The 24633-nt window shown below is 39.5% G+C and overlaps 1 protein-coding gene across 4 annotated transcripts in view; it reads left to right on the forward strand.

Annotated features, from left to right (window-relative positions):
- Positions 1-24633, forward strand: part of mid2 (midline 2) — a 150820-nt gene that overhangs the window by 103619 nt on the left and 22568 nt on the right. For all 4 annotated transcript variants that reach the window (XM_040016434.1, XM_040016433.1, XM_040016436.1 and 1 more), the window contains 4 exons: positions 8112-8219; positions 14779-14927; positions 16016-16143; positions 17481-17624. In XM_040016434.1, coding sequence (XP_039872368.1) covers positions 8112-8219; positions 14779-14927; positions 16016-16143; positions 17481-17624 — 529 coding nt within the window. The remainder of the gene's footprint in view (positions 1-8111; positions 8220-14778; positions 14928-16015; positions 16144-17480; positions 17625-24633) is intronic.

Genomic DNA, 24633 nt, shown 5'->3' on the forward strand with positions numbered 1-24633 from the left:
TTCCTGTGTTGCGATGAGCTCTGAAACCTGACTGAAACTCTTCAAGTATCACATTCCTCTGCAGATTCCTCTTTTACGATGATGATGATGATGATCTCTAATGGTTACAATTTTATTTGTGACAAAATTCACGAAGTCATTACTATTTAACATTAAAGGAATGCTTGACTTAACAGAGCTCTGACTTTTTGCCAGCTTGGCTTTAGTGCTGAAGAGAAATTTAGGGTTCTTACTTCCTTCAATGAGTGGTCGATAGTAAGATTTTCTAGCTTTACGGAGGGCTTTTTTATAGAGCGATAAACTGGATTTCAAGGCTAAATGAGGATGTTCTAAACTAGTGTGATGTCATTTTAATTAGTCCAATTATAGATTGAATGCCGTGCTGAGGCTGTCATTTTTAGTATCTACATGGATAAAATCTCCCACAATAATTATTTTATCTGAGCTGAGAACTAAATCACATAAAAAGTCTCAGAATTCAGACAAAAAACAGACAGGTGGATGATAGATAACAACAAATGAAACTTTTCTTGAGTTTTTCAAGCTAGGGTGGACAAAGCTAAGCATCATGTTTTCAAATGAATTAAAACTCTGTCTTGGTCTTTGGTTGATTAACAAGCTGTAGTGGGAGATTAATTCATGTACTAACAGGGGACTAGAAAAGAGAGACCCAATGTTTATAATCCACATTTCACTGTTTTACTCTTTGGTGCAGTCGTGGATACAGTATTGTTCTTTCTGTGTGATTTTTTTGTGTTTAAATAATTTTTTGCTGATTTTTGGTTTGTTTTTTTGTTTTGACACAGTCTCTAAGGGGATGGGGTTTTGGGGAGATAGCAGGAGGAGAGAAGCTACAGAGAGGCGTGTAAGTCTGCAACTCCGCTTCCTGATCCAAACTGTGGATAGTCAGATTTTGGGGGGGTTTATTAAATTTGGCCAGATTTGTAGAAGTGAGAGCTGCTCCATCCAAATTAGGATAGATGCAGTCTCTCCTAACAAGAACAGGTTTTCCCCAAAAAGGTTCCCAATTATCTATAAAGCAAAGCATTTTGGACACCATTCAGACAGACAGCAATTTAAGCCAGCCACCCTGTGTTCCCGGGTGCTCGGAACAGTCTGCTAGGGGAAGAACTAAAGCTACCTTCAAGTGCACCAGCCACAGGGGCCTGGCTAGCTATGGGTTTTCCAAGGGTGCGAAGGTCTGTGTGTTGTAACGGGAACAGGAAGTGATACTCTACCAGATAGAGCCAACACCAAGTGAGAGTGAAATGGTCTCAGAAGAAGGGGTAGCTGTCAAGAAGCCTTTCATAAGGAAGGAAAATGGGGAACAAAGGATAAGGAATTTCAAATTACACAAGAAAGACCTGGATTTGAAATCAATAACATAAGGTCCTATGGAGTGATGAATTCAGTTTCATTTTTCAGCATTGGAATGCACTTCAGGAAGCCTGGATAACTATTCCTGAAGACTGTTTAAAGAAATTATAAGAAAGTTTACCTAAGAGATTTCAGGCTGTGTTGATGAACAAAGGTGGTCGTACCAGGTATTAACTTTCTAGCTTGCTCTAATTGTTTTTTCTTATATGATATGTATGTTTGAACATGTTTCAGTAAATCAATGCACCCATTTTCCTAGAAAAATATAAAGGAATGAGGGGTGGCTTAAGACTAATGTACAGCACAACAGGATTTGTATATATCTGTTTCGACAGTTTTCTTGGATAAAAGACTATTTCTTTTCTTGATGTGTGTCAATCTGAAATCTACAAGATCTGTTAGACATTTTGTTCATCATTTACCACTCCTGCCACAGTTGATATGCGGTGAAACCTTTGCTTGTTAACTAGAATTTAAAATACATCGGTGTGGGCGTGAGCAGTGCTTGTTAACACAGTATGCATTTGTAAAGATTTGCAGTTTAAGAAAACAAGTTGGGATTTTGTAATGTCAAGGTGGGCGGGTAATTTAGCTGCATTCTCGGCTGTGTTTGTGATGTTATTATGGTGATTCAGCTGTGAGATTTTCTGTGACAAAAGCAAATAGTATTTTCAAGATTGAGCACTGCAGCATCATTAAAACTCACACACACAATTCATCTCATTTGTCTGCAGTCAATGGATTTTCTTAAAATGACAGCACAGTGAGAAATTGCAATGCCGAATCTCAGAATCGGGGGAATTTAACAAGCAAAGACTCGTTTTGAGTTTAGCTCACCTCCTGATGATTGACAACTCCTAAAATACTGTCTCTCTACTTACTACCAGTTTTTAGAAAAGGAGAGTTGGATATGTGTTTCGACTTCACATTTCAAAAGTGTTCATAGATAGTTTCTAAACAAATATCTTTGTTTTTGTTTTTATCAGGCAAAGTCTTTTTGTTTCTGAGTGTAACCAGTGGTTTGCACCTTCCATAAACCCGCACTATTAATAATCTTGAAGTCATCACTTAATTGTTGCCTTTGACGTTTGAAAAATGATTCTTAGTTATTATTACCTATCCCTTATTACCTAAATGACCAGACATCTTTCATTCAGCCTGCTTGAGTCCTGGTTATTGCATAGAAACTGCCCTATGTTTCCAGGCAATACACCTCAGAATTAAATATGTTTACATGATAACCTTCAAACAAAGAAGAATACTGGCGCCGTAAGGTTGGATTAATTCCAGCATTATGGCAATAGTATCCTAATATGATAAAGCAGTGTTCCCCTATTATTGATATCACTGAAACTTTTAAGTTATTATATAAAAATCATAATGAACTAATGTTACCATTTTAGTTCCAGCTGGTCATCATATGGTTACCTATATATTACTGTATGACTACTAATTGGTCCTGCTTTACAGGCATATGTTTATATTGTCATTATTAGCCCCATTTGGTCTTGTTATTAACCAATTACACAAATTTAAAGTTAGTACCTCTCTGCTAGATCCATTGTTCATACAAGATATTACTTGGTTATTATTTGGATGTTACTTTGTAATAAAGTTGTAATTATTTCCACATTATATTTGCTTTCACACTCATACCCCACTATTATAACGTTGTGGCCAAGCTGTAACAGAAAGTGCTACCAGTCCACAGTAGAGATGTAGATGAGCATACTTCCTGTTTTTGTTGTTTTACTCTATCCATATAGTGAATGAGCATTGACTTTGTTCTGTCGGGATAACCTGAGCTCTGAATGAAGTTGTAACATATTAAAACCTTTTGCGTGTGTAGTAGAAATAAAGTCGACAAACTTACGCTAACTTTAATTAGATTTCCCTGGTGATTTTATACATGCATTATGTCCCATTAAAGTATCGCTTATCTTTTCTTTTTTGGAGGTAAGTCTTGTTAATTCGATATAACTACCAGATGGTTGCTGAGTAGCAATACTTGCTTCAAGAATTACTTTGAATCAGCTACATCTAAAATGATAAATAAATAAATGAACCTCTCATTGGGACTTGTGCCTATTACATCGATCGGTGATATGTGAGGAAAGGGGACAAGTGAGCCACAATCCAGAACATTTTGTAATAATGTGGGACAGTGGATTTCAACATCCCATACTGTTGAGACTGCATTTATTTTCTTACTCTCCATTTCTCAGCACAATTCTGTGCTGGATGTCTTGATTTATCTGAGGAAGATTACCAGCAGTAGATCAGCTATGCAGATATGGTGTTTATTTGCTGTGGTTCAGTACAGGCTATAGGATGTCAACTTGATGAGAACTGTGGTAGCTTATTAGAGAGAAATATGTGCTGTCAGTTGTACCCAACTGTAACATTACTCAGCTGATATCTGCATTTGCTTTTGCTAAAATAATGTCATTATAATAGCATATACAAACATGCCTGTCAGATGTACTTTTAATAATTAGTATAAAGCACTGAAAAGGATGCGGTTAAGTCATAGCTGCATTAATGAGGAGGATATTCTATATTAACATTATTATTATATTACTATTGACTAAAGTAATAATCCTTATAAATCATAATTCCATTTAGTTTGCCTAATATATTGTATTCAAATACTTTTATTTATCCGATGTTGGAGAGTTTAATAATTTCCCAAAGACAGGTTAAATAGAGCAAATTAGAACATGTGTTAAACATAATTATCATCAACCAAACGTTTTTAAGAAATTTGAAAGTGAGATATTTTTATTGAATTTTAGCACCCTGACTAGTTTTCACAAATATTTTAAGAGCAGGAGCAGGTGAAAGGTTTCTTAACACTTGCTATATGTGGTTATTCTTCCAATAACAGACCTTAACTTGAAGTTGGCACAGTGCTTTTTAGTATACCTGCAGAGGAGTCTAATAATGCCCAATTTGAGTGAGGTTAAAAGAGAGAGAGAGAGAGACGGAGAGAAGGGGGAACGAGGAGGGAACAATTTTCCATAACTACGCTGCTAAGTAGCCCAGTCGTAATTCACAGTGACCCAGGATAGCTGCATTCATCCTGCTTAATTACGAAGCTGCAGTCATAAAATGGCTTTTTGCAGAACTGTGTTGTTTGTGTTTGTGTGCCCCTGTGATTTTCTCACCATGTGAGGGCCTACTTTGGCTCAAAGCCATCCTTAAGAGGATCCAGTACTGTGCAAGTCTTAAACCACCTTGCATTTCTTTATAGATTTCTTGCAAGAAGCCAGATTTTTTGTAAAAAAAAAAAAGATTTATGTGGTTTTGAGCAATAGTTGTGCAGGAAAAATCTTCTCTGTGTGCACCCAACTCAAGGGATAAACCAATTCTGCGTCTACACATAACAGATTTGACATTTTTAGTACAAAACAAAAGGGAATTCGAAAAGAGACGTTAGCCAAAAACTTGGCACATCTCAGCATTGTGTGCAATGTGCCCTTAAAATATTTGAGGAAACTTTTGAGCAGCTACTTCTATCAATAAATTAATCATCTTAATCTTCATCAATAGTAATAATGTTTTTATAGTCTTAATAATAATTTGAGAAATAGCTAATTGGGGTGAGTGATAGTAGATAAACAGTTACGTCTAACTGGCTGTCCCCCTACTCATGTTAAGGTTAACATGTGTACCAGCCAGGTTAACATTGAGGGAAACTCTTTAATATTTAATTGTTATTGAATCAGAACCTTTACTGACCTCTCGAAGTTCTTCATAAAGACTGGGTGGTCAGTGCTTCCCAACCCTGAACCAAGACACATATTTCATATTAGAAAAGTCACATGGCACACCACCAAATGTAATTTCTTCTGTCTTACTGGCAGTTGGCATTGGCAACCCTTTTAATTAGAGCAGGTAGTTGCACTGCCCTCTAGTGGAAGAGAATGTAATTGTTCTGCCCGTTACTCACGCCGATCACTAATCAGATTGAACCAGATAATCTTCCACGGCACACCTGTCTATACTATCTACAGAACTAAAAAAAATTACCTAGTAATGTTGCTTTCTCACAATTTGGTGTGAAAAGGTACTGTATGCGTTGGTACTGTTGACATCTCTAATTATATATATATATATATGGATTATTTTCTGTTATTGAACAGTTTAGAAACACACAGTCCAATGAATTCCTTTGATCATATCAGTCGATCAGTGGATAAGTAAGAGATCATAATGTGCATCTATGTCATTCTGTATATTTTTAATAACATTAAGAAAACGCTTCTTAATCAAGGTGATTTTTTGTTTGTTTGTATGTAAAAAAAAATCTACTCATTTAAATCTACTCTATCCCACATGAGCATTTATCTTTGTAAATTCTGCTCTGCTGTATTTTGTTATCACTGCTGTGATCTTTAATTTAAATGTCATCATTGCACCTCTGTAAGATTGCGTGTGCCACAGTAAAAGAGGTCTCCTCGCAGTGCATCTCCTTGTGTAGTACTGTGTTATGGTTGCCAGCCAAGAACAAAAGTGCTCTTGCCACAGTCCCGTCCCTGCAGGAAACACTCACCTGTAGCTTTTTGTGACAACAAACGCTGCAGCAGCTAGCGAAGCAGCTCAAGGAACACTGTTCTCTGTAAATGTTTGTGGCCTCTGAAAACGTCTTATTTGAAGTGAAATTTCTAGCCTCATGTCTGAATTTTCTCAATAACTCTGAAGTTGCCAGTTTGGGTGAAAAATTCCCACTGTCACCCTGCTGGGTTAGTTTTATTTCTTTTTATTCTGGAGTATATTTGTAATTTCTGTAATGGTTTGAAGTGACTCCTACAGACAAAATCACTCATCGAGATATAGAGGTTGCACTTACAGTAAACCTCTGCACAGGTGTAAATACAGCCAATTACATCTCTGTTACAACATGATCTTAGATAACAGATATGAGCTTTGTGCATCTTTATGTTACTGTATGAAACATAAAAATTATTTAATAAAAAAATATGACTATTAGAGCAGATGAAGCAGGTAAGGTACGCCCAGACCTAAAACCAGTCTGTCAGGATTAGTGTCGTGGATGAGAGAAGGAGGACCCAAATGCTGGACTCACAGGTAGGTAGGTGAAGGTTGGTGTTTATTGTCGATGGAGTGAACAAACAGAACAGGAGTAGGAAAGGGCTGGCTGGCTGGACGACTGACTGACTGAATGACTGAATGAAGGACGGACTGACTGACTGACTGACTGACTGAAAGACTGAATGGCTAGCTGACTGAACGCAGGCGGAAACGACAACATAACATCAATGACACGACAAGGGCTGAAGGGAAGAGAGGGCTTAAATACATGACTAACAATGACAACGATTGGAGACAGGTGAGTGAACAGCTGAACATAATGAACTAATGATAATGGGAAGAGGACTGAACATAATGCACACAGACCAAGGCTAACACAATAACACAGGAAGTGGAACAGGCAGTAGATAAACAGTGAACGTGAACTGAAAATACTGGGTCAGCAACCCAGAAACCCTGACACAGTAAAGGCTGGAAGTATAGATGTCATTTCTGTCTCTTTTTTGTACCTTTGTTTGCTCATGAATCAGAAATCACAACCCACTCACTGGACAAATTGCCGTTTAGATTTTCTGTTCTCTTTTTTGGTTCAACAGTGAAGTTGGAGTATCTTTTTTTATGATCTAAAACCCTGCCCTAAGTGGTTCTAAAGCTTTTGCAGTAATTGTATGCATATTTCATAATGAGCAAACTGCTTAATAGTGGTTCATTGTTGAAATTCAGCAAACACCCTTAGTGTCTCCAAAAAAAACCCTCACCCACCCACACACACAAATTTGAAGATGGATGTTCATTTAGTGCTGGCGTGAAATGGTGTACTGATGAAGAGTTGCCTTGGTGACTTTGGTCCTGAAACAATCACAGAATCTATTAAATTGGCTTGGTGTGAGCATTTTCTATGAGTGATTTAATTATTGTCTCCACAGACCTTTTCTGGGTGCCTTTGAGTTTTCAAATAATCCACCTTGGCTTTTTCCGAGTTAAATAAACATGTTTTTTTAAATAGTGTAACTCTAATCATTTAATGCACCATTTTTGTAATAAATTCATGCCGCATACAAGTATAAAACAGTGTTTCAAATCCAACTGCACAGTAACCCTTTTTATTAGGAGAGATGGGCTCCAGCAAGGACAAGAACATTTTTGGCGAATGAATAATAAATTCCATCTACAGTGTACATTTAAAATGTCGGTTTCTCACTACCTGCAATGCCCCCTAATTGGCTGACCAATTAGTTTGCCATATTTATGTGTATTTATGAATTGTTTTGTTTAACCTTGGATTCGTGTACCTAATATATTGATTTATGATCTTCCCAGTGACAGCTGATGAGTTGGAAATCACTTTTCCTTGTTTTGTTCTTCACAAGTTATTTTTAATCCAGGTGCACGTTGCTTAAGGCACTTTTCCTGGTGTGCAGAATTCTTAATGAAATGGAAAACTATAGGACGTGCTCTGTATGCGATGATGCAAATGATCCTTCCTGCCACTCCGAAAGTCTTACAAAGTTCCCAAAGAGAGCATGTGAACGAGGAAAGATGTGCAGACACATTTTTGATATCAGACACCAAAAGCAAAATATAAGATACATTGAACCTGAGCAAGTCAGTGAATATACAGTTTGACTTTAAAGTGAGGCTGTGAGGGTTTCTTAAGTTGTGTGTTCGCTTCTCTTCAGGTGAACACAGCCATGCATGAAGCTAAGCTGGTAGAGGAGTGTGATGAGCTGGTGGAGATCATTCGCCAGAGAAAACAGGTCATCGCCGTGAAGATCAAAGAATCCAAGGTAAAGTATTATATTCAACTAAATTTTTTTAAGCGTCTTTTAAGTGCAGTCTGAAATATTCAAATTCAGGTACAATCACAAAGGTGGCACTGACTGATTTTTGTTTTAACCTTTAAGACACAAAAAAACAAAGCTAACAAACAACAATATTGGCATTTTATTAACCTACAGGGAACCTACTATGGTTCCCTGTAAGTTAATTAAAAATAAATAAAAAGTCACTCATCCAAATGACTTCTTCACTTATCTGAAGAAGTCATGAAGGAAGGAAGTCACTTGGATGAGTGACAAAACATTTCTCCCACTGAAAATGCTAAATCCAGATGAACATGCTACGGGCCATTCAGTCCTTATACGACCGTTGCAAGAGCTCGGTCCGTACAGCCGGCAATAAGTCGGACTCGATCCTGGTGGGTGATGGGCTACGCCAGGGCTGCCCTTTGTCACCGATTCTGTTCATAATTTTTATGGACAGAATTTCTAGGCGTAGCCAAATTAACATAATCAACTATTGGAATTTTTTTCCCTGAATGCAAGTAGTTGCAGTTACCAGCGGATGAGCGTGCAATACCTTCAATCTCTTGGCGACCACGTTTCATCACAAAGCAATTGCCCAGGTCACCTCAAGAAAGGCAACCTGCCTCCAAACACTCACGGTCCAACTTAGTGTGTCTGCAGTTACTCTCAGATTGGTCAAGGTTTGCAAATAATGGCTGTCTAATTTAGAAATTCAGAGAGGTTGCCATGATATTGTAATCAGTCTGAGTCAGTCTGTGCCAATGAGCGTAACTCATCCTGGGATGTGTCTCTTTACGATAGGGAACTTGACTCAACTGGTTGCCAAGTGACTGTAATCTGGTTATATATAATAACAAGATTCCTGAGCATCTATCCCATTTTGCAGTTAAACTGCTGTCCTGAAAGAACTACAATATTCACTTATTTAGAGTAAATTTTCAATATATGTTTTACATCTATGAGGTTCTGACTGGACTACGAGTGTAAGTAGTTAATATGAATTTCAGGATATGTAGACAGCAACAGATTTCTGGCTTTCCAAAATGTATTTAATAAGCTAACCCTGACTCTTCACTTCAGAGTTAACGAGACTGCAAGTTCACTGCACACAGTCACAAGAAATCATAAGAGTTTAAAGGGCTTGTGACATTAAAGGGAGACACTCGTGGAACTGAGGGGCTGCGCCAAGGCCTAGTCTAAGATAACTTAAGATAAATATGGATTATTTTGAACTGTGAATCATGCATAGCCACAGTTGCAGAGTCCAAGAATTGAAAAGAAATGTAAATGACCACAACAGGTCCCAATAGATTTAATCAGTCAGAGCAAGATTATCATCCAGATGTTGTATTTTTAGTTACTGTTGAGTGTAAAGCTGAATATTGTTTAAACTCCTGAGATAAGATCTATAGTTAATTAACTGAATGTATGCTGAGGCAGGCAGAATGTATATTTTCCTAATAAAAAAAAACTAAACAAGATCTTTTGTTGTAAATGATGTTGCTGGGAGTTGTTAAGGAACCCCAGGCGGTGTATAAGCGTATCTCTAAAGCTGGGCATACACTGTGCCATTTTTGGCCCATTTTGAGCCGATTTTTCAGTCGTGCAACCGTTTTGGTGATCGGCCCGATTTTGGCCTTCATCGTGCGTCGTGCATCGTGTAGTATACTTGGGGTAACGAGAAGCGATTAACACCTCACGACCAGCTCCCGATCATCAATCGCTTGGTCGTCACGACCGTCGTGAGGGTGTCACCGCAGCTTCTCACACTGCGCACGTGCAAACACATAAACGTCAGTGAAAAAGACGGAGTAGCACGGCAGTACAGCGTGTGATCTGGACGCAAGCGATGGAGGCACTTGTAGAATTTTGGAAAGCTCATCCGAGCCTTTTCCATGTGGCCTCACAAAATCATCACGACCACAACAACCGTAAAAATAGTTGGATTTACATTGCTGCTCAATCACAGCTGCCTGATCAGTGTTTTTCATTAGCAATTTAGCAAAGTTGATGGCGGTGGTGTGTCTGTGTGAGTGAAAGACAGAGAGGGAGAGCGAGCGACAGATTACCTTCATTTTTATGGACGCACAGTTTGAGCACTCGGGTCGCATCAGAGCATCGGGCCGTATAGTGTGAGACCCTGCATCGTGACCTACGAACTTCTAACCCCTGCAAGTCAATCGTACAGTTTGAGCAGAAGCTGAATAACGCGACTGGAAAAAAATCGCACAGCGTATGCCCAGCTTTAAGTGTACCGTACAACCAAAACGAGTTATAGATGGACGATCTTCTGCGTGTGTCATTAACTGAATCAGTCCAAGATTAGACGCATTTTTATTCAGCGTGCATAAACAAAAACAGTGATTACTGGCACTTAGAAGAGAGAGATGATGACTTCGGTGAATTCATATTACATCGTTTCATTCAGTTTTCGGCAGTTCATATTTCAAAAACTTGTGTCGCCTTGCCATCTAAAGTAAGGCAATAAGCCCGACCCACCATCGCTTTGCAGAAGCGAATGAATATGAAAGCAACGATGCCGTGGACAGAATATATTTGTGTGGTTGTCTGCTTGTTTACCCAAATATACACCACATGCAGGCTTTACGAGAAATGAAAAGCACGGAGGATAAAAAAAAAAAGAGAGCAATAACAGTCTCTCCTCATATTTAGGCAGTCAACATGAATGTGTGAGGAAAGAATTTAAAATGGCAGGAAAGACTGTTCTGAACCTCCTGCTGCTGTTTTAGAAAGTCCACAACTAACTGCACAGACAGATACACATTTGGCTCTGTGTGTGCGTGTGTGTGCATGTGTGTGTGTGTATACTCATGCCCATGTGTATATGGGTGGTTGTCCCGTCTCTGACCATGAATAACCCTTCCAGAGGTGAAATTTTAAGTGCTTGTGAAGGATCCAAGGTGGCAGAGGAGCTTCACAGAGAAATTTCCCAACAGTTAACACAAAGACTAAAATAGGTTTGTGTGTGTGTGAGACAGAGGAGTGTGTCGACAATGAATGCAGACAAAGAGCAAGGTTTGTTCTCCTGAGAGTCTGTGCCTGTAAAAGGCTCTCCAGCTGAAGGTACAGCGGTCAAATGTAGGAAGCCCGTATGCATCACTTTGAAAGGTCAAGGAAGATGAATCAAATGCGCCTTGACTAATTCAAATGTGTAGAAGAGAGCAAAGGATAAGATGAATATTGATATTTTACACAGCGACATTGCTACAAAAACACGGCTCATATTGTACATTTTATGAGCAAAGTACTGAGATGGCTTCCTGTTGAGGACAGTCTCATAAAGGAAAGTGTTCAGAGGTGACTCTGGAACAGAATAACCGGATTATACAGGCTTGATCATGGTGAGCAAGGTGCTCCCATTCTCTCTCTTACTTCTTCATAATGAGGTCTGTATCATGCAGAGGAGACTCAGCAGTCATACTTAATCTCTCCCAGCTCACACACACGCACATAACAAAAAAACCAACAAAAAAACCAGACTATTCCCACGGCCGGGTTTCTGTTTGTGTGTTTTTGTCATATGACTTCCTGTCTTCCAAGCATCTATTCTGCCGCTTTTCCGTTATCTTTTCTTGAAAACCGTTCAAACTCCAAGGATTAACAATGCAAAACTCTTTTAGTGTTACATACTAGATTTTTTTTAACACAATTTTTTTTTTTAAACAATCTCATGGGTCATTTGAACTTCATTTTAAAAGCTTATGCCTGGTAGGGACTCATCATAAAAACAACAGCATTACTGTTGTTGGCACCACTTAAACAACCTGTCTCTGTGTTTATGTGACAAGTGCCTCTTGTGAATGTGCAAATATAACATTTGTCTCTCAGAGCCAGGTCAGGATGGATGGTCGGCCATACAAAGCCTTTGGCTTTGGCTTGTTTTCAGTGCTGTGGTTTTGTTTATTCTATTTCTTTAAAAGCAAATCAAGGCTGTAAAAGTTTAAGGATCCACATCCAAAATCTAGTGACTGATGGCTGGTCATTACTTGTAAAATAGCGCTTCATGCTACCATGACTTACAGATGACATATATTCCCACAGCATCAGCTGGATTTATCTGTTGTTGAGATTCTGTCTTTTTGTATGCAGTCATATCCTGGTTTCATCTACTTTCAATGATAAACAGTATGAAAGACTGATGCATTTGTTTTAATGGCCACCAGGGGATTATACCTGTAGCTGCAAAAATACCTACAGAAGACTATTTAGTAATTTAACCATTATGTCACTGCTAAATGTTAGCTACAAAAATATGTTTTTCAATCAACTGGAGTGAGAGAAAACGTATTATGTTTATAAGCCATTAATAACACATTGCTTTGTTTTCATATCTATGATTGCACTTTAAGAAAATTCAGCCTCTGAAAAAGTTTTGGCTCAGTAAAATGATAAAAAAAAACAACTTTAAATATTGTAGCATCACCTCATAAGTATTAAAATTATATTAGAAGGTTCAATTTCAGCTTTAAGTCACGAACTGTAGGCTTCGCACAAAGTAAGAGACACACACACACGAACACACACTCAGACCGTGCCATATTGTCCATTATTTTGCAGGAGAGAAGTAATCATCTCTGAAATTGTTGTTTGCGGCCTATGTTGCCAAATAACAATTCATCCTTTAAACCTCCTCTCGCTTCTCCTCTCTTTGCAGTCAACAACCTGCTCAAATGTCATTTTTAGTGACAAGAGATTATGGCGGACTTAGTGCAAGTGCAGCTGAGATGTCAGTTGAAAACTCCATTAAGACTCCAGCTTAACGAGACTTCTAAAGCAGCAGCAGCAGCTTTTCCAGCAGCGGGAAGGAAAGTGGACTTTAGATTCCATGAAAACTTTTGATGGTGACCTTTTAACCATGTGAACTTTTTAGTTTTGTTTAGTGTTAGAGATTCAAATTAGCCTTAGCCTGAAATTAAGAGACTTAACTTCATTCTTTGCCTTTAGATTCACAGATGATTTATTTAATCATTTAACAGCACTCCACGCTAAAGCCGGTATTGAATTCTACAGTTGCCTCTTGCTGGCAGTCTCAGCGCTCACAAAGACCCTTTGTTTTGGTTTGTTTTGGTTTTTTACATCAAACTAAGTTCATTTCCAGGATCAGGATATGAGCAGCAATAAAGATAAACAGATTACTTTCATTTCAAATTTGCTCATCGTGGTTTTCCTTTTGCTCGGTGGGAAATGACATTAAAGCACACACGCTAACAAATTACAGTGAAAAGGACTTTACAAACCGTGCTCGTGTCTGAATCCTGACCCGACAACGTCACCTGACTTGATTCGCGCAGCATGATGCTTTGTGATGAAAATGAAGCAAATTATTATGCGGTTCAAAATCAGCAGTTTCCTGTTTGTCTGCGCTGCTACATTTGAATCATGCGCACCACGTGAATGCACAGTAGATGCGCTTACAAGGTGCTCAAAAGACGAGCTCGATGTCTCTTTTGTTTGGTAAGGTAGGAGGGAAAGAACTGTGACTTTTACAGCCAGTAGTGTCTCATCCATTTCCTGTCAGGCCTCGTTTCACAGTTTTTAAACATGGGTATGTATGCACAGACTGGTGCCCCTCATCCAGTGACCTAGAACTATCTGCCCTTTGATTGTGCAACATGATATTAAGGTCAATGTGAGCATAGATCCAATGGGCTCACTTAAACTCAGGCCCTCTGCTTCTTTTTCTCCTTTTTCCTGTTGGTGCATGTCTCAGATAACTATGTCTACGACTGCGTTTCTGTGTGGACTCCATAGTTTTATTGTTTTTTGTGAGTAGATAAACATCCTTAATCATAAACTCTAATGTCATCTGCTAATTGCTTCTGCACGTTCAGATTCTTCTGTGGATATAACATTTGATCACGCTCGGTCGTATGTGTTTGAATATCTGCGTCTGTTTTTCTTTGGTTATAAAACTTCAGTTAACTCTGCAATATGGAAAGTTCACCTAGCAAAAATCATCTGAGAGAGTGCTGTCTTTGTGTCAATAATGTGTGCCGATGTGGGAAGCAAAGCACAATTGGCTTTTTTTAGTTACTGTCAAAATGAATTTAAAAAATCCACCAAACTGAAATTATTGGAGTGCAGAGGAGGGCTCTTTTTTTCTCTTTTTTTCTTTTTTTTTGGATATAGAGAGAGTTTTGAGATCCTTTTTTCCTGAATTTTTGCAGTGGAAGGCACACAAGTTGCCCTGAGCAAATAGAAAGTTATTTTCAGTCCCAGAAGATGAACATAGAAGATCAATAACACCAGTGAACTACTTTTGTCTAAGTTTTGGAGATGGGGATTAGAGACATAGAGTACGTGTCAAGATTCCCGCATAGTAAAAGAATGTCGCGGTGGCATTTGTGAATCTTTTACTAGACCAGGTGCTGGCAATGTCGTCTGCGTTCTCTTAGCTAAATGAAAAATTTAAAAGTCGAGTTATCGAGAAGGGCGATGTATTCCTTCAAGGCTCACAGTGTGCAAATGAAAACGAACCGCGTGTGTCGTAACGTGGCAACGTGTGCTTTGTTTGTTCCAGGTGATGAAACTGCGCAAGTTGGCTCAGCAGATTGCAAATTGTCGCCAGTGTTTGGAGCGCTCCAGTGCCCTGATCACACAGGCTGAGCAGAGCTTGAAGGAGAACGACCACGCCCGCTTCCTTCAGACTGCCAGAAATGTCGCCGAAAGGTAGGTGGAGCGGCGCACCGACTTATACCACCTGCCTGTTGCAACAATATGCTAATTTCACTTCATTATAGCTATTAATAGTCCAGACAAGTGGGAGGCTTTTGACAAGTCATCCTGACTGGGGTTTTTGTCTCGCTTTTTCCGTGTGGAGTTGTGTCATCTTGTAGCAGGCTGCATGATAGTTGTCAGAGTATTTGGCAATAAGTCTTTGACTCTTTAAATCAAAACCTCTGCCCTACAATGAGTTTTCGATTTTTACCTCTGTGAAATCCACTTGAAGGGGCTGCTGGTGAAATCAGCATTTTATCAAAAGTCTTTGGCTCTTGCGATCAATGTCAGGCCTCTGTTGAAAATCATCTATCATTTAAGGGCCAGCTCTGCAGTTTTCCTTTCAACCCTCGCACTTCTGTAATACCCTCATTCCTTCGTCGTCCTCCTCCTGTAGATATTTTGCTCTGTCTCTTTCACAAAGACCTTTGCAAAAGCCACGGCTAGCACACTATCTTTTATTTGGCCTCGGCTCCACTTTTCTTTCAACCACCTGGCCGTGCACTTTATTGACTGACTGGTTTCTCTTTACTGAGGAACTGAAGTCTTAAGGACTAGTGCTGATCTGTCCTCCACTCTGCACTGCTGTGTAACCCTGCCAGCACTGTGGTTCTGGCTGGCTCCTGCCACAGACAGCTCACTGATGCTCAAAGCAGAAGTAGGCACAAGTTTCCACAAAGCTGTAGAGACTGTAGAGTAAGTCTGTCAGTGCATGTCTGCTTTGAGTGTGTTTTGACAACACCAAGGCAGACATTCTGAGTTGGATTGGATGTAGACATTTATTCTGAGACTATGAATTTCATGTTTGTATTCTTTTAAATTTTTTCCCCTCTCTTGCCCTTTTCCGTGTCACTAATAATGTCTACCACCTCTCTCCTCTTGCCATCTCACCTCACTTCTCTGCTCTTATTTTTCCATCTCTTCATCACCTCTCATCTTTTCCTGCTCCATCCCTCTTTTCCTCGTCACCTCATCGGACCTCTCATCCCTCCTTCTCTACCATTTACTTTGCTCGCCCCCGTGTCCTGACAACTCAAAAGGGTTGCAATGGCCACGGCTTCCTCGCAGGTGCTCATCCCAGATGTCAACTTGAACGAGGCGTTTGACAACTTTGCTCTTGACTTCTCCCGAGAGAAGAAGATTCTGGAAGGACTAGATTACCTAACAGGTAAATTCACATCCTGTCAAATCTGCAGTAGATATGTTAACAGTCGTCCTGCTGCTGTCTTGGTTTTGTTTTTGTTTTTTGATTCACTGTTTCAAAGAACAAAACCGTTCTCTATAAGTTAAGAAAACTATCCAGCCTTGTCACATAAGCCCTTTTCAGACATGGAAAACACAACTTTGCTGACTTATTCAATTCAATTTTATTTATATAGTTCCAAATCAAAGCAATGTAAAGTACCTCAAGGTACTTTACATTGTAAGGTAAAGACCCTACAAAGAAATGCAATACAAAGAAAACAGCAAAAACCCAGACAATCACATGACCCCCCCTATAAGCAAGTGTTTTGGTGAAAGTAGGAAGGAAAAACTCCCTTTTAACAGGAAGAAACCTCCTGCAGAGCCACGCTCAGGTAGGGGCAGCAATCTGGTGTGACTGGTTAGGGGTGAGGGGAGGAAGACAGGATAAAAACACACGTTTGTCCTGTTTGACATTCTGTAATTCACAAATGCGAGTTATCAGACTTTGATTTTCACATTTGGACGGCAACTGAAACCAAAATACACAAACCTATCTTTTCCTGAGGGAAGAGAGTAATGTTATTTTATGGTTCTTTCAAAACCTTAACCTCTGTTGACTTTATTGCTTTTCGTGGCACCTCAGCTGTCTCCCTTTCAGACAGAAAAGTCATCTGGCCTTAAGGAGCAGCAGATTAACTCAACAAATGCTCATGTTGTCTATGACAGTTACAAAGTATAAGTTATCTAAGATTGTGTTGGACAAAAAAGCACAAAGGAAGCTTTTCTAACTCTGCTCTATCTCCTCATACATCTTGTACTTTGCTCTTTGTGAACCCTGATCTCATATGTCATCTGTTTTTGGATGTCAACACCCTCTCTTTAATTAAAGTCTTCATTGGCCAAAACAAAACACAGGCTCACACCTGTTCAGAAGTTGTGTTCGTTTGTTTGCTATATGGCTCCATGCCATTCAGACTTCTCCACGTTGAATGTGCTGCCTAAATATTAATAGGTCAGACCAAGAAAGGGTGTGATCACGATCTTTACAAAAGTGACCGGGGTTTTCATTCTGACACAAAGCCAACACATTCATATGCCCTCAGATAAATGAAAACGAATGTCTGAAAGACGTTATGAACACACAAAACTCCCCTTTAGAAAGACAATTACCTCGTGTCCACTTAGTGTCAAATTCAAGTAGTAAAAATTTTATGCAGCTGTTGAGACGTATTATATTTCTGAGAATTAAGACGAAATGACTTGATGACGCTTTCTAACATTTATTTTATTTGATCGTGTTCTTGTTTCCTCCACACGTAGCTCCCAACCCTCCATCTATAAGAGACGAGCTGTGCACCGCCTCCCACGACACCATCACTGTTCACTGGACGTCTGAGGACGAGTTCAGCGTCACCTCCTATGAGCTGCAGTACACGATCTACACAGGCCAAACAAACTTCATCAGTGAGTAACACACACTCAATAGAGGGGAAGAGTAAAGAACAAGGCAGAGCAAACTCATTGGACATGATGCTGTCTCACAGTAACAAGGTCCTAGGTTCAAATCCACCACGTTCCAGGTTTCAGTGTTCTCCTCACGTCTCTGTGGGCTCCCCCTGGATATTCCAGCTTCCTCCCACAGAACGAAGTGGGGTTAGGTTATTTGATGATCCTAAATTGGTTGTCTGTGTTAGCCCTGTGACAGATTAGTGACATGTCCGGGGTCTACCCTGCCTTCCAACCAGCCTGAATTGGATAAGTGGAGATTATGGATGAATGGATGCTAACTGAAACTGAGCAAAACTTTAGGAGTCCCATGGATTTTTGCATTCTCTCACGTAGAACCATCCACAGTTACTTTCTCCCCCAACCATTTTTCGGATGAGAGGGGACAGCTGACATGCTGCAATAGTTTTAAATCAATTTTATTGGCTGACTTTTTACTAGTCCCCCACATCTGAAATGAATCTGGTGCCACTGGCTGTCACATAGCCCTCCCATTGTTTATGCGTTTCTTTTCATGCACTGTGCATGATGCACTTCACTTGACTTTGACAACTTCTCTTCGACTGCAGTTCTATGGACCACTGACTGCACGATATTTTCACGGACTGCTTCTGCTCAGGCTGTTCATTCTGTTGCACTTCCTTCCTTTTGCTGTTGCCTAGCCACCAGCTCTAATTTCTTCTCCATTTAGTTGCATCCTCAATTACAGCCCGTGTTTGTAGCCTGGAATTGTGTGACCCCGCTGCTGTTGTGGTATTATAAGAATCTTCTAGTTTTTATCATAAAATATATATAAAATGTACATCTATCTACACAGAAGCACTAAGCAAACCATTTTCACTGACCTCTCTTCGGGTTCAAGAAACAAAGCACTGCAATCATTTCAGCATTACTTAGTCTTATTTTGATATGTTCAATATTTTATACCAGCTGTGTTGGATAACCTGGATTTTATTTTTTTGTCTTTTTTGTTTTCCATACTTGTATTTTTAGAGAGATGGAGCTGAGTTATCAAGAGTACTCATTATAAAATAGGCCATACAGTGCATACTGTAACACAAGGGGATGCCTGAGAGAGAATCACATATTTGTTTAAGCAGTGTGAAAACTCAGCAGACACAAAAACTGAGGATCATAGCTTCACAGTTTTAACCTTCCCCATTAATCCTCAATACCCCAATCCCTGTATGAGTACCATATTTTTTTATTTCAGGGCTGTAACAGTACAATGTACTTGTGATATTTCCCAAACATTTATTCCGCTAGCAGATCAAAGTCGGCAAGAATCAAACAGATTTAATCTAACTAAACACGACCATGATGAAAGTGTTTTGCTTTCAGTGCTTTTCCCGTTAGATATGAATTGCAATTACTAGAGGTGTTTTATAATAGAACAGAGATCATACTGCAGTTTATAAGAGCAAATGCTTAGTTTTCAGAGCAAATTTCAATCCACTATCACCGTCACGTGGCTGACTCAGCAGGCTCCTAATTCTAGTATTAAAATCTGAAATATCACCTTCTTTTCCTGGCAGCTTTTTCTTGACCTCATCTAAAAACATCATGAGATCAAGTAAAGGCTCAATGACAGGTGTGTAGGAGAATTGGTGAGGATTTAAAATGTGGTGCACAGAGTATCGGGCCGCACTTGCGGTAACAATGTCACGCCAAATGTGCGCCATGTTGAACCTGCAATGTTGAGAAGATGGCCAAATAGGCGAGAAAAACTAATGAAAAACATCTTTATTACAAAGGCTGGACTTTTACGGCCGGTCCTCACCCTGAATGTTTAGAGCCAAGCCCTAAATAATTCTGCTCCTGAATAATAAAGGTACCAAAAAAAAGCAATGCACACATTTCTGTATATGGTACTTTAACACCATCTTCATTAACAAATGGAGGGCTCTGGATCTGATGACAGATAATATTTGGTCTTCTTCTACACATCACACAGATTACACGCTGTTACACACAGATTTCAGGTCTATACACTGGAATACTTTATAACAACTCACGTCTCCAGCTGACTCTCAACCTGCAGCACCACAAACAGGCAACATCAATTTCTATCAGAAGAATTATCCCTTGTATCAAAAACATATTGATTCTCCTTTTGCCTCCTCTCAGTAATCTGAATTGCCGTGCCGTTATCAGTGAGAAACGCATACTTAAGACCCGTGCTCAGACTGTATTATTTAGGTTAGCAGATTACATGCTTCCTCGTCAGGACTGCTGGTTTTTGAGCCGCTAAGTTGCGCTGCTCTTGGCAGAATGGTAGTTATTATCAAAATGAACTGGCTGCATCTTTGTAAGTAGCACGCTATTAGTAGATCACCCTGCAATCACACTAATTTGACCTGCTTAGCCAATAAAGTGGAATAAAATTTATTTTCCTGCTGAGGAGCGCAACTCCTTTCCAGCTCCTTGGAAAGGACCCAAATAAAATTCCCTTCATCCATCCATCACAATCCCAGCAATACAGCAATGGACGTAACCAATGCAAACTGAGTTTTAAAGAAAATTAAACACATTTTGATCAAGCTCATTATCTTGAGAGCGTGCATTCTTCATGGAAGAACATGCAAGACTTCATACGACTCTTTGACAAGCAGCAGATTTTATTACAGCAGCGACACAGTCATAGTTCACCAGTGCATTTAAAAGGATGTTTTTAAAAACTCAAAGTACATCAGTAGGTTATGGTATGCAATAGAACATGTACTTACTTTTAACATTTAGCTGATCTGCACCACTTTCTCAATTTTGATAAGTGTGTTCATGAACATTGAGATGATGCATCGTTTCCTCTCCTTCCATTAAAGATGATCCAGTGCATCCTCTGCTAAAGGAGGTAATAAAGGAAGCAATGAAGCTACTTTTCTTAGTATTTGTTTCATTTGGTCACCACACAGCTACTTCTGGGTCACTTCTCTCATTTAGGAACCAGGACTCAGAGCACAGGTCTTCTTTTTCTTCTTCTTCTTCTGAATCTTTTTGAATCCTTTAAAGTCAAACACTGTCGTCCTTGTCAGGTTTTTACACGTTACAGAAAATTTAAACACGGTCTTTCCCTTCATAACATTATTGGGCAATTTAAGTGCACATATTCAAATGTCTTTATAGCAAAAGACAGTGTGGCAGTAAAATGATGCAGTGATAAATTATGACACTATTGCCAGTAAAAATCTACATATTGGGACACAGGCAGAAATTATGCTTACCGGTATTGTTTTATTTTCTAATTAGTTTCTAATCATTAGCTCTGTGACTGACTTGTTATAATGCTACTAGCAAATGACTAAAATTTGAGGCACCATTACATTAAATATAAATGTGTATTTTAAGGGGGTTTGAATGTTATTTAAAACATGTTAGTATTCAAGTGAGCAGTATTCAGTTTTTTGACATTTAAACGCAGAAATATATATATTATACCGTAGAATGACACAAACATAATATTCCTAAATGGGATTTTATGCATTTGTCTCCATCTAGCTTTTGTTTTCTAATCAGCACTATAACCGAATGGCTATCGCGACGTAAATGAAGTGAAAGAAAGGCCACTGCCAAGGAGAAAACAAACGGATGGACTGGTGAAAATCAGAGTGGATAATGGGTACATAGGGGAGGTGAAAACCACTTACTGATATGAGAAGGATGTGATTAATGTACATAATCGTGCACATTCAAGCACATACGCACACAAACACACACACAAACACCTGTGCCTCTCTAATCTTTTCATCTCCTCTTCTCTCTTCTCCTCTATGTGGCCTGACATTTCTCCATCTAACCATGCAACTCAAGTGCTCTAGCCATTTGAAACATCAGGATACATTTCAGCTATGATAGACTGAGTGACTCAGATATTCAGCCGTGTGCTGCCACAGAGTCCTTAGAGATTCGTAGGAGAAACTGAGAAATGGAGAAATCCATTTAGCCCAGTTTGCCACTTGAGTTTTTACCATAGTATTTTTCTCTAACTTTCCAAGTGGCTAAATGCTCCCACTTGAGTGCCATCCTGTCTCTCTCCTTTTTCTCGCCTGGCCACATCTTCAGACTTGGCCTTCCCATGAGGAGGAGAAGTGGGGTTGTGGTGCCTTGTGAACCCTGCCTTTGCAGGATCATCCAAGCAAAGCGGCAGAAAATAGAATCAGCAAGTGAAACCAAATACCATCGTGTGTGTGGCTGCTACCTGTGGCCCTCTGAAAGTTGTTGTGTCTAGTGCTGTTGACGAATGCGGGTGCCATCTGCCAACTGGCATCATGGATTATCCAGTTACACATTTACTTCCTCATAAATATTTGTTTTTCCATCTTGATTTTCAACCAGATTTGACTGTGAAAGTCTGCGTTATCATTTTGAGGCTTGTCTGTGTATTTCTGTTGAGGCTCTTAAACACACTTAGTTGTACACTATTTTATTTTATCCTTTTTCATTATATACTACAACCTTCTAATGTCATAACACCTTGGAAAATATTGAGAGAATCATGTCAGGACATTGCCGTTGCCTGTTCTCACATATAGCACCCATCAGCAACTCTTAATGCTTCAAGTGACGCCGTGCATGCCAGAGGCAGAACACGCAACACTCGTTGGCATGCTGTGAAATCACAGAACAGTTACTTGCTTTATTCTCACAGACGCACGTAAAAACATTTAATTACCTGTTCTTATGTGCAGCTTGGGCAGTGTCAGGAAAGGTTCAGGGCTACAGAACATGGGTAAAACAGCATAAAAGGTCATAATAGATTTGCCATAAATGATCTTTTTACAGATATACATTTAGTATAATTCAATTCAGTTTTATTTATATAGCGCCAAATCACAACAACGGTCACCTCAAGGTGCTATATATTAGACCCTACAATAATACATACAGAGAAAAATCCAATAATAGTATGAAAAACTCCCTTTTAACAGGTAGAAACGTCCGGCAGAACCAGGCTCGTGGAGGAGTGGCCATCTGCCGCGAGCTGTTGGGGTGGGTCCTCATATTCCACATAATGCTGCTTTGCTTTTTAATAGTGTAAATAAATATCTGTCTTCTTAGAAAATAGGTAGTTAGTACCTTAGGATAGAGCCAGCCTAGTTTTTTCTAGTCTTTATGCAAAGCCTTTTACACCTTGGCTCTATCATCTGTGTGTACAGGAGAGTGGTATTAATAACTAATTATGAGTACAAAAACAAGTAGCTATATTTCCTAATACACTTTCTTTGCGATATGAATAATATCTACCACAATTACACTTGCCTAAAAAGAAATGCAGCATCCGCTTTGTTTGGGAGTAGTAATTTCCTTCTTTCCCTCTGCTTCCATCTCCGCATGACATCAGCCACTTTCCCCGTTCCTGTCGCCGGTTTGTACTGCGTTTCTGGGAGGCCTGCCTGGTAATCGCGCTAGCAATATCTGCCTGCTGTCTCCCTCCGCCACCTGTTATTCATGTGTGCTCGTAAACATTGCCTGTGGTGAAATATTAAAATGATTATCACAGGTGAGAAGCAGATTCACAGTGGGCGCAAGGGAAGCCCAAAGTGCAGGGGTAAAAAATTGCGTTTTGTGCATCTCAATAGGGAACAGTTCTGAGATTGATCCACACCAGATCAGTCTTAGAAGTGATATAATACATTAAGAGTAAATGGCGATGAGATTTCAGTCACTGTTGAAGGCCAGTCAGACAATATTAACCTGTACAAGTAAAGTAAGCTGAGCACACACACACATACACACACGTGTAGGGCTGTTTTATAAGAAATGAACAGAGGACTAAGACATACCCATGCAAGGACACAGTGAGACACACGCTGTCACCATTAACTTTATATTGCATCATCAAAGACAAACCCTATTGCGTTCCCCAGATATTTCATGTTGCGCTTCCCTTCTCGTCTGCCTGCTTCCGAGAAAACGGCGACACAAACAGATGCACAGACATACTGTACATATACATACACAAGCTCTTGATGTCTGGATGCACAACGCAAGCCGATCTACTTCCTCTCTGTATTCCCTCGCTTTCTCTTTCCCAAATGGCTCATTCACATACACCGCCACCATACTTTGTAGCCACGGTGCTTTCCAAAGCTAGTGTCAAGAAGCTCCTTTCATTGGCAAAAGTAGCAATAGCATATTGCTGCGCACTGACCTAATTTTATTTAGCAAAAATGGAGAGGTGCTATAGAGATCAAAAGCTTTAAAAATGAAAAGCAGCGTGAAGTCCTTCTCTCTCATCTTTCCCATGTATCTCTTTCTGAAAGCCCACGTAACACTGTAGTCTACCTAATTTCTGCAGGATGCAGCCAAAACGACAGGTGGGTGGCATAAATTTTATGACAACAAGGGACAGCTGTCACAGCAGAACAACAGTCTTGATTTTCTTTTCTTTTTTTTCGAGTGAAACAGCAATAGGATTTCATTGTTAACAGTGCATGCATATTTGCAAATCTAGGATGAAATAAAACACATTTGCATGTAAAATGGATCGTGTACCTGGTGTAAAGGTGTAAATTAGGTTCTGTCATATTAAAGGAAGACGTGTCGCTTGTGCTTTCTTTGTCTTAGAAAAGAATGTAGCCCCAACTCCCACTCCAGCCTTAAGAGTCCTCTCCCCTCATTCATTCTTAAAGGCACCTCACTTTTAAAGGCCTTATTTGCGTCCTGTGAAGTATTTATATTTACAAGCAGACTCTCAGCCATTACTTATGCATGCTGTTTCCATCTTACTCAATAATTCACAATGCATCCTCACCAGATGGGACAAGGTAAGCATGGCCCAGAGAACTCTCTCCCTTTCCGTGTTTTTTATTTCCTTGTAATTTTGCTTTGGGAGGAAGGGTGAGACAATGAAAAGGGTGGTTATTCTACTTTCAACTCTACAAATGTTAGGCTCAGCTGTGGTTCTACTAAACAAGATGCTTTGTTGGTTTTGGCAATGGCTTTTGGGGTTTTTTTGTTGTTGTTTTTT

Source organism: Simochromis diagramma, unplaced genomic scaffold, assembly GCF_900408965.1.
Source record: "Simochromis diagramma unplaced genomic scaffold, fSimDia1.1 OVJJ01000685.1, whole genome shotgun sequence".
Taxonomy (NCBI): Eukaryota; Metazoa; Chordata; class Actinopteri; order Cichliformes; family Cichlidae; genus Simochromis; species Simochromis diagramma.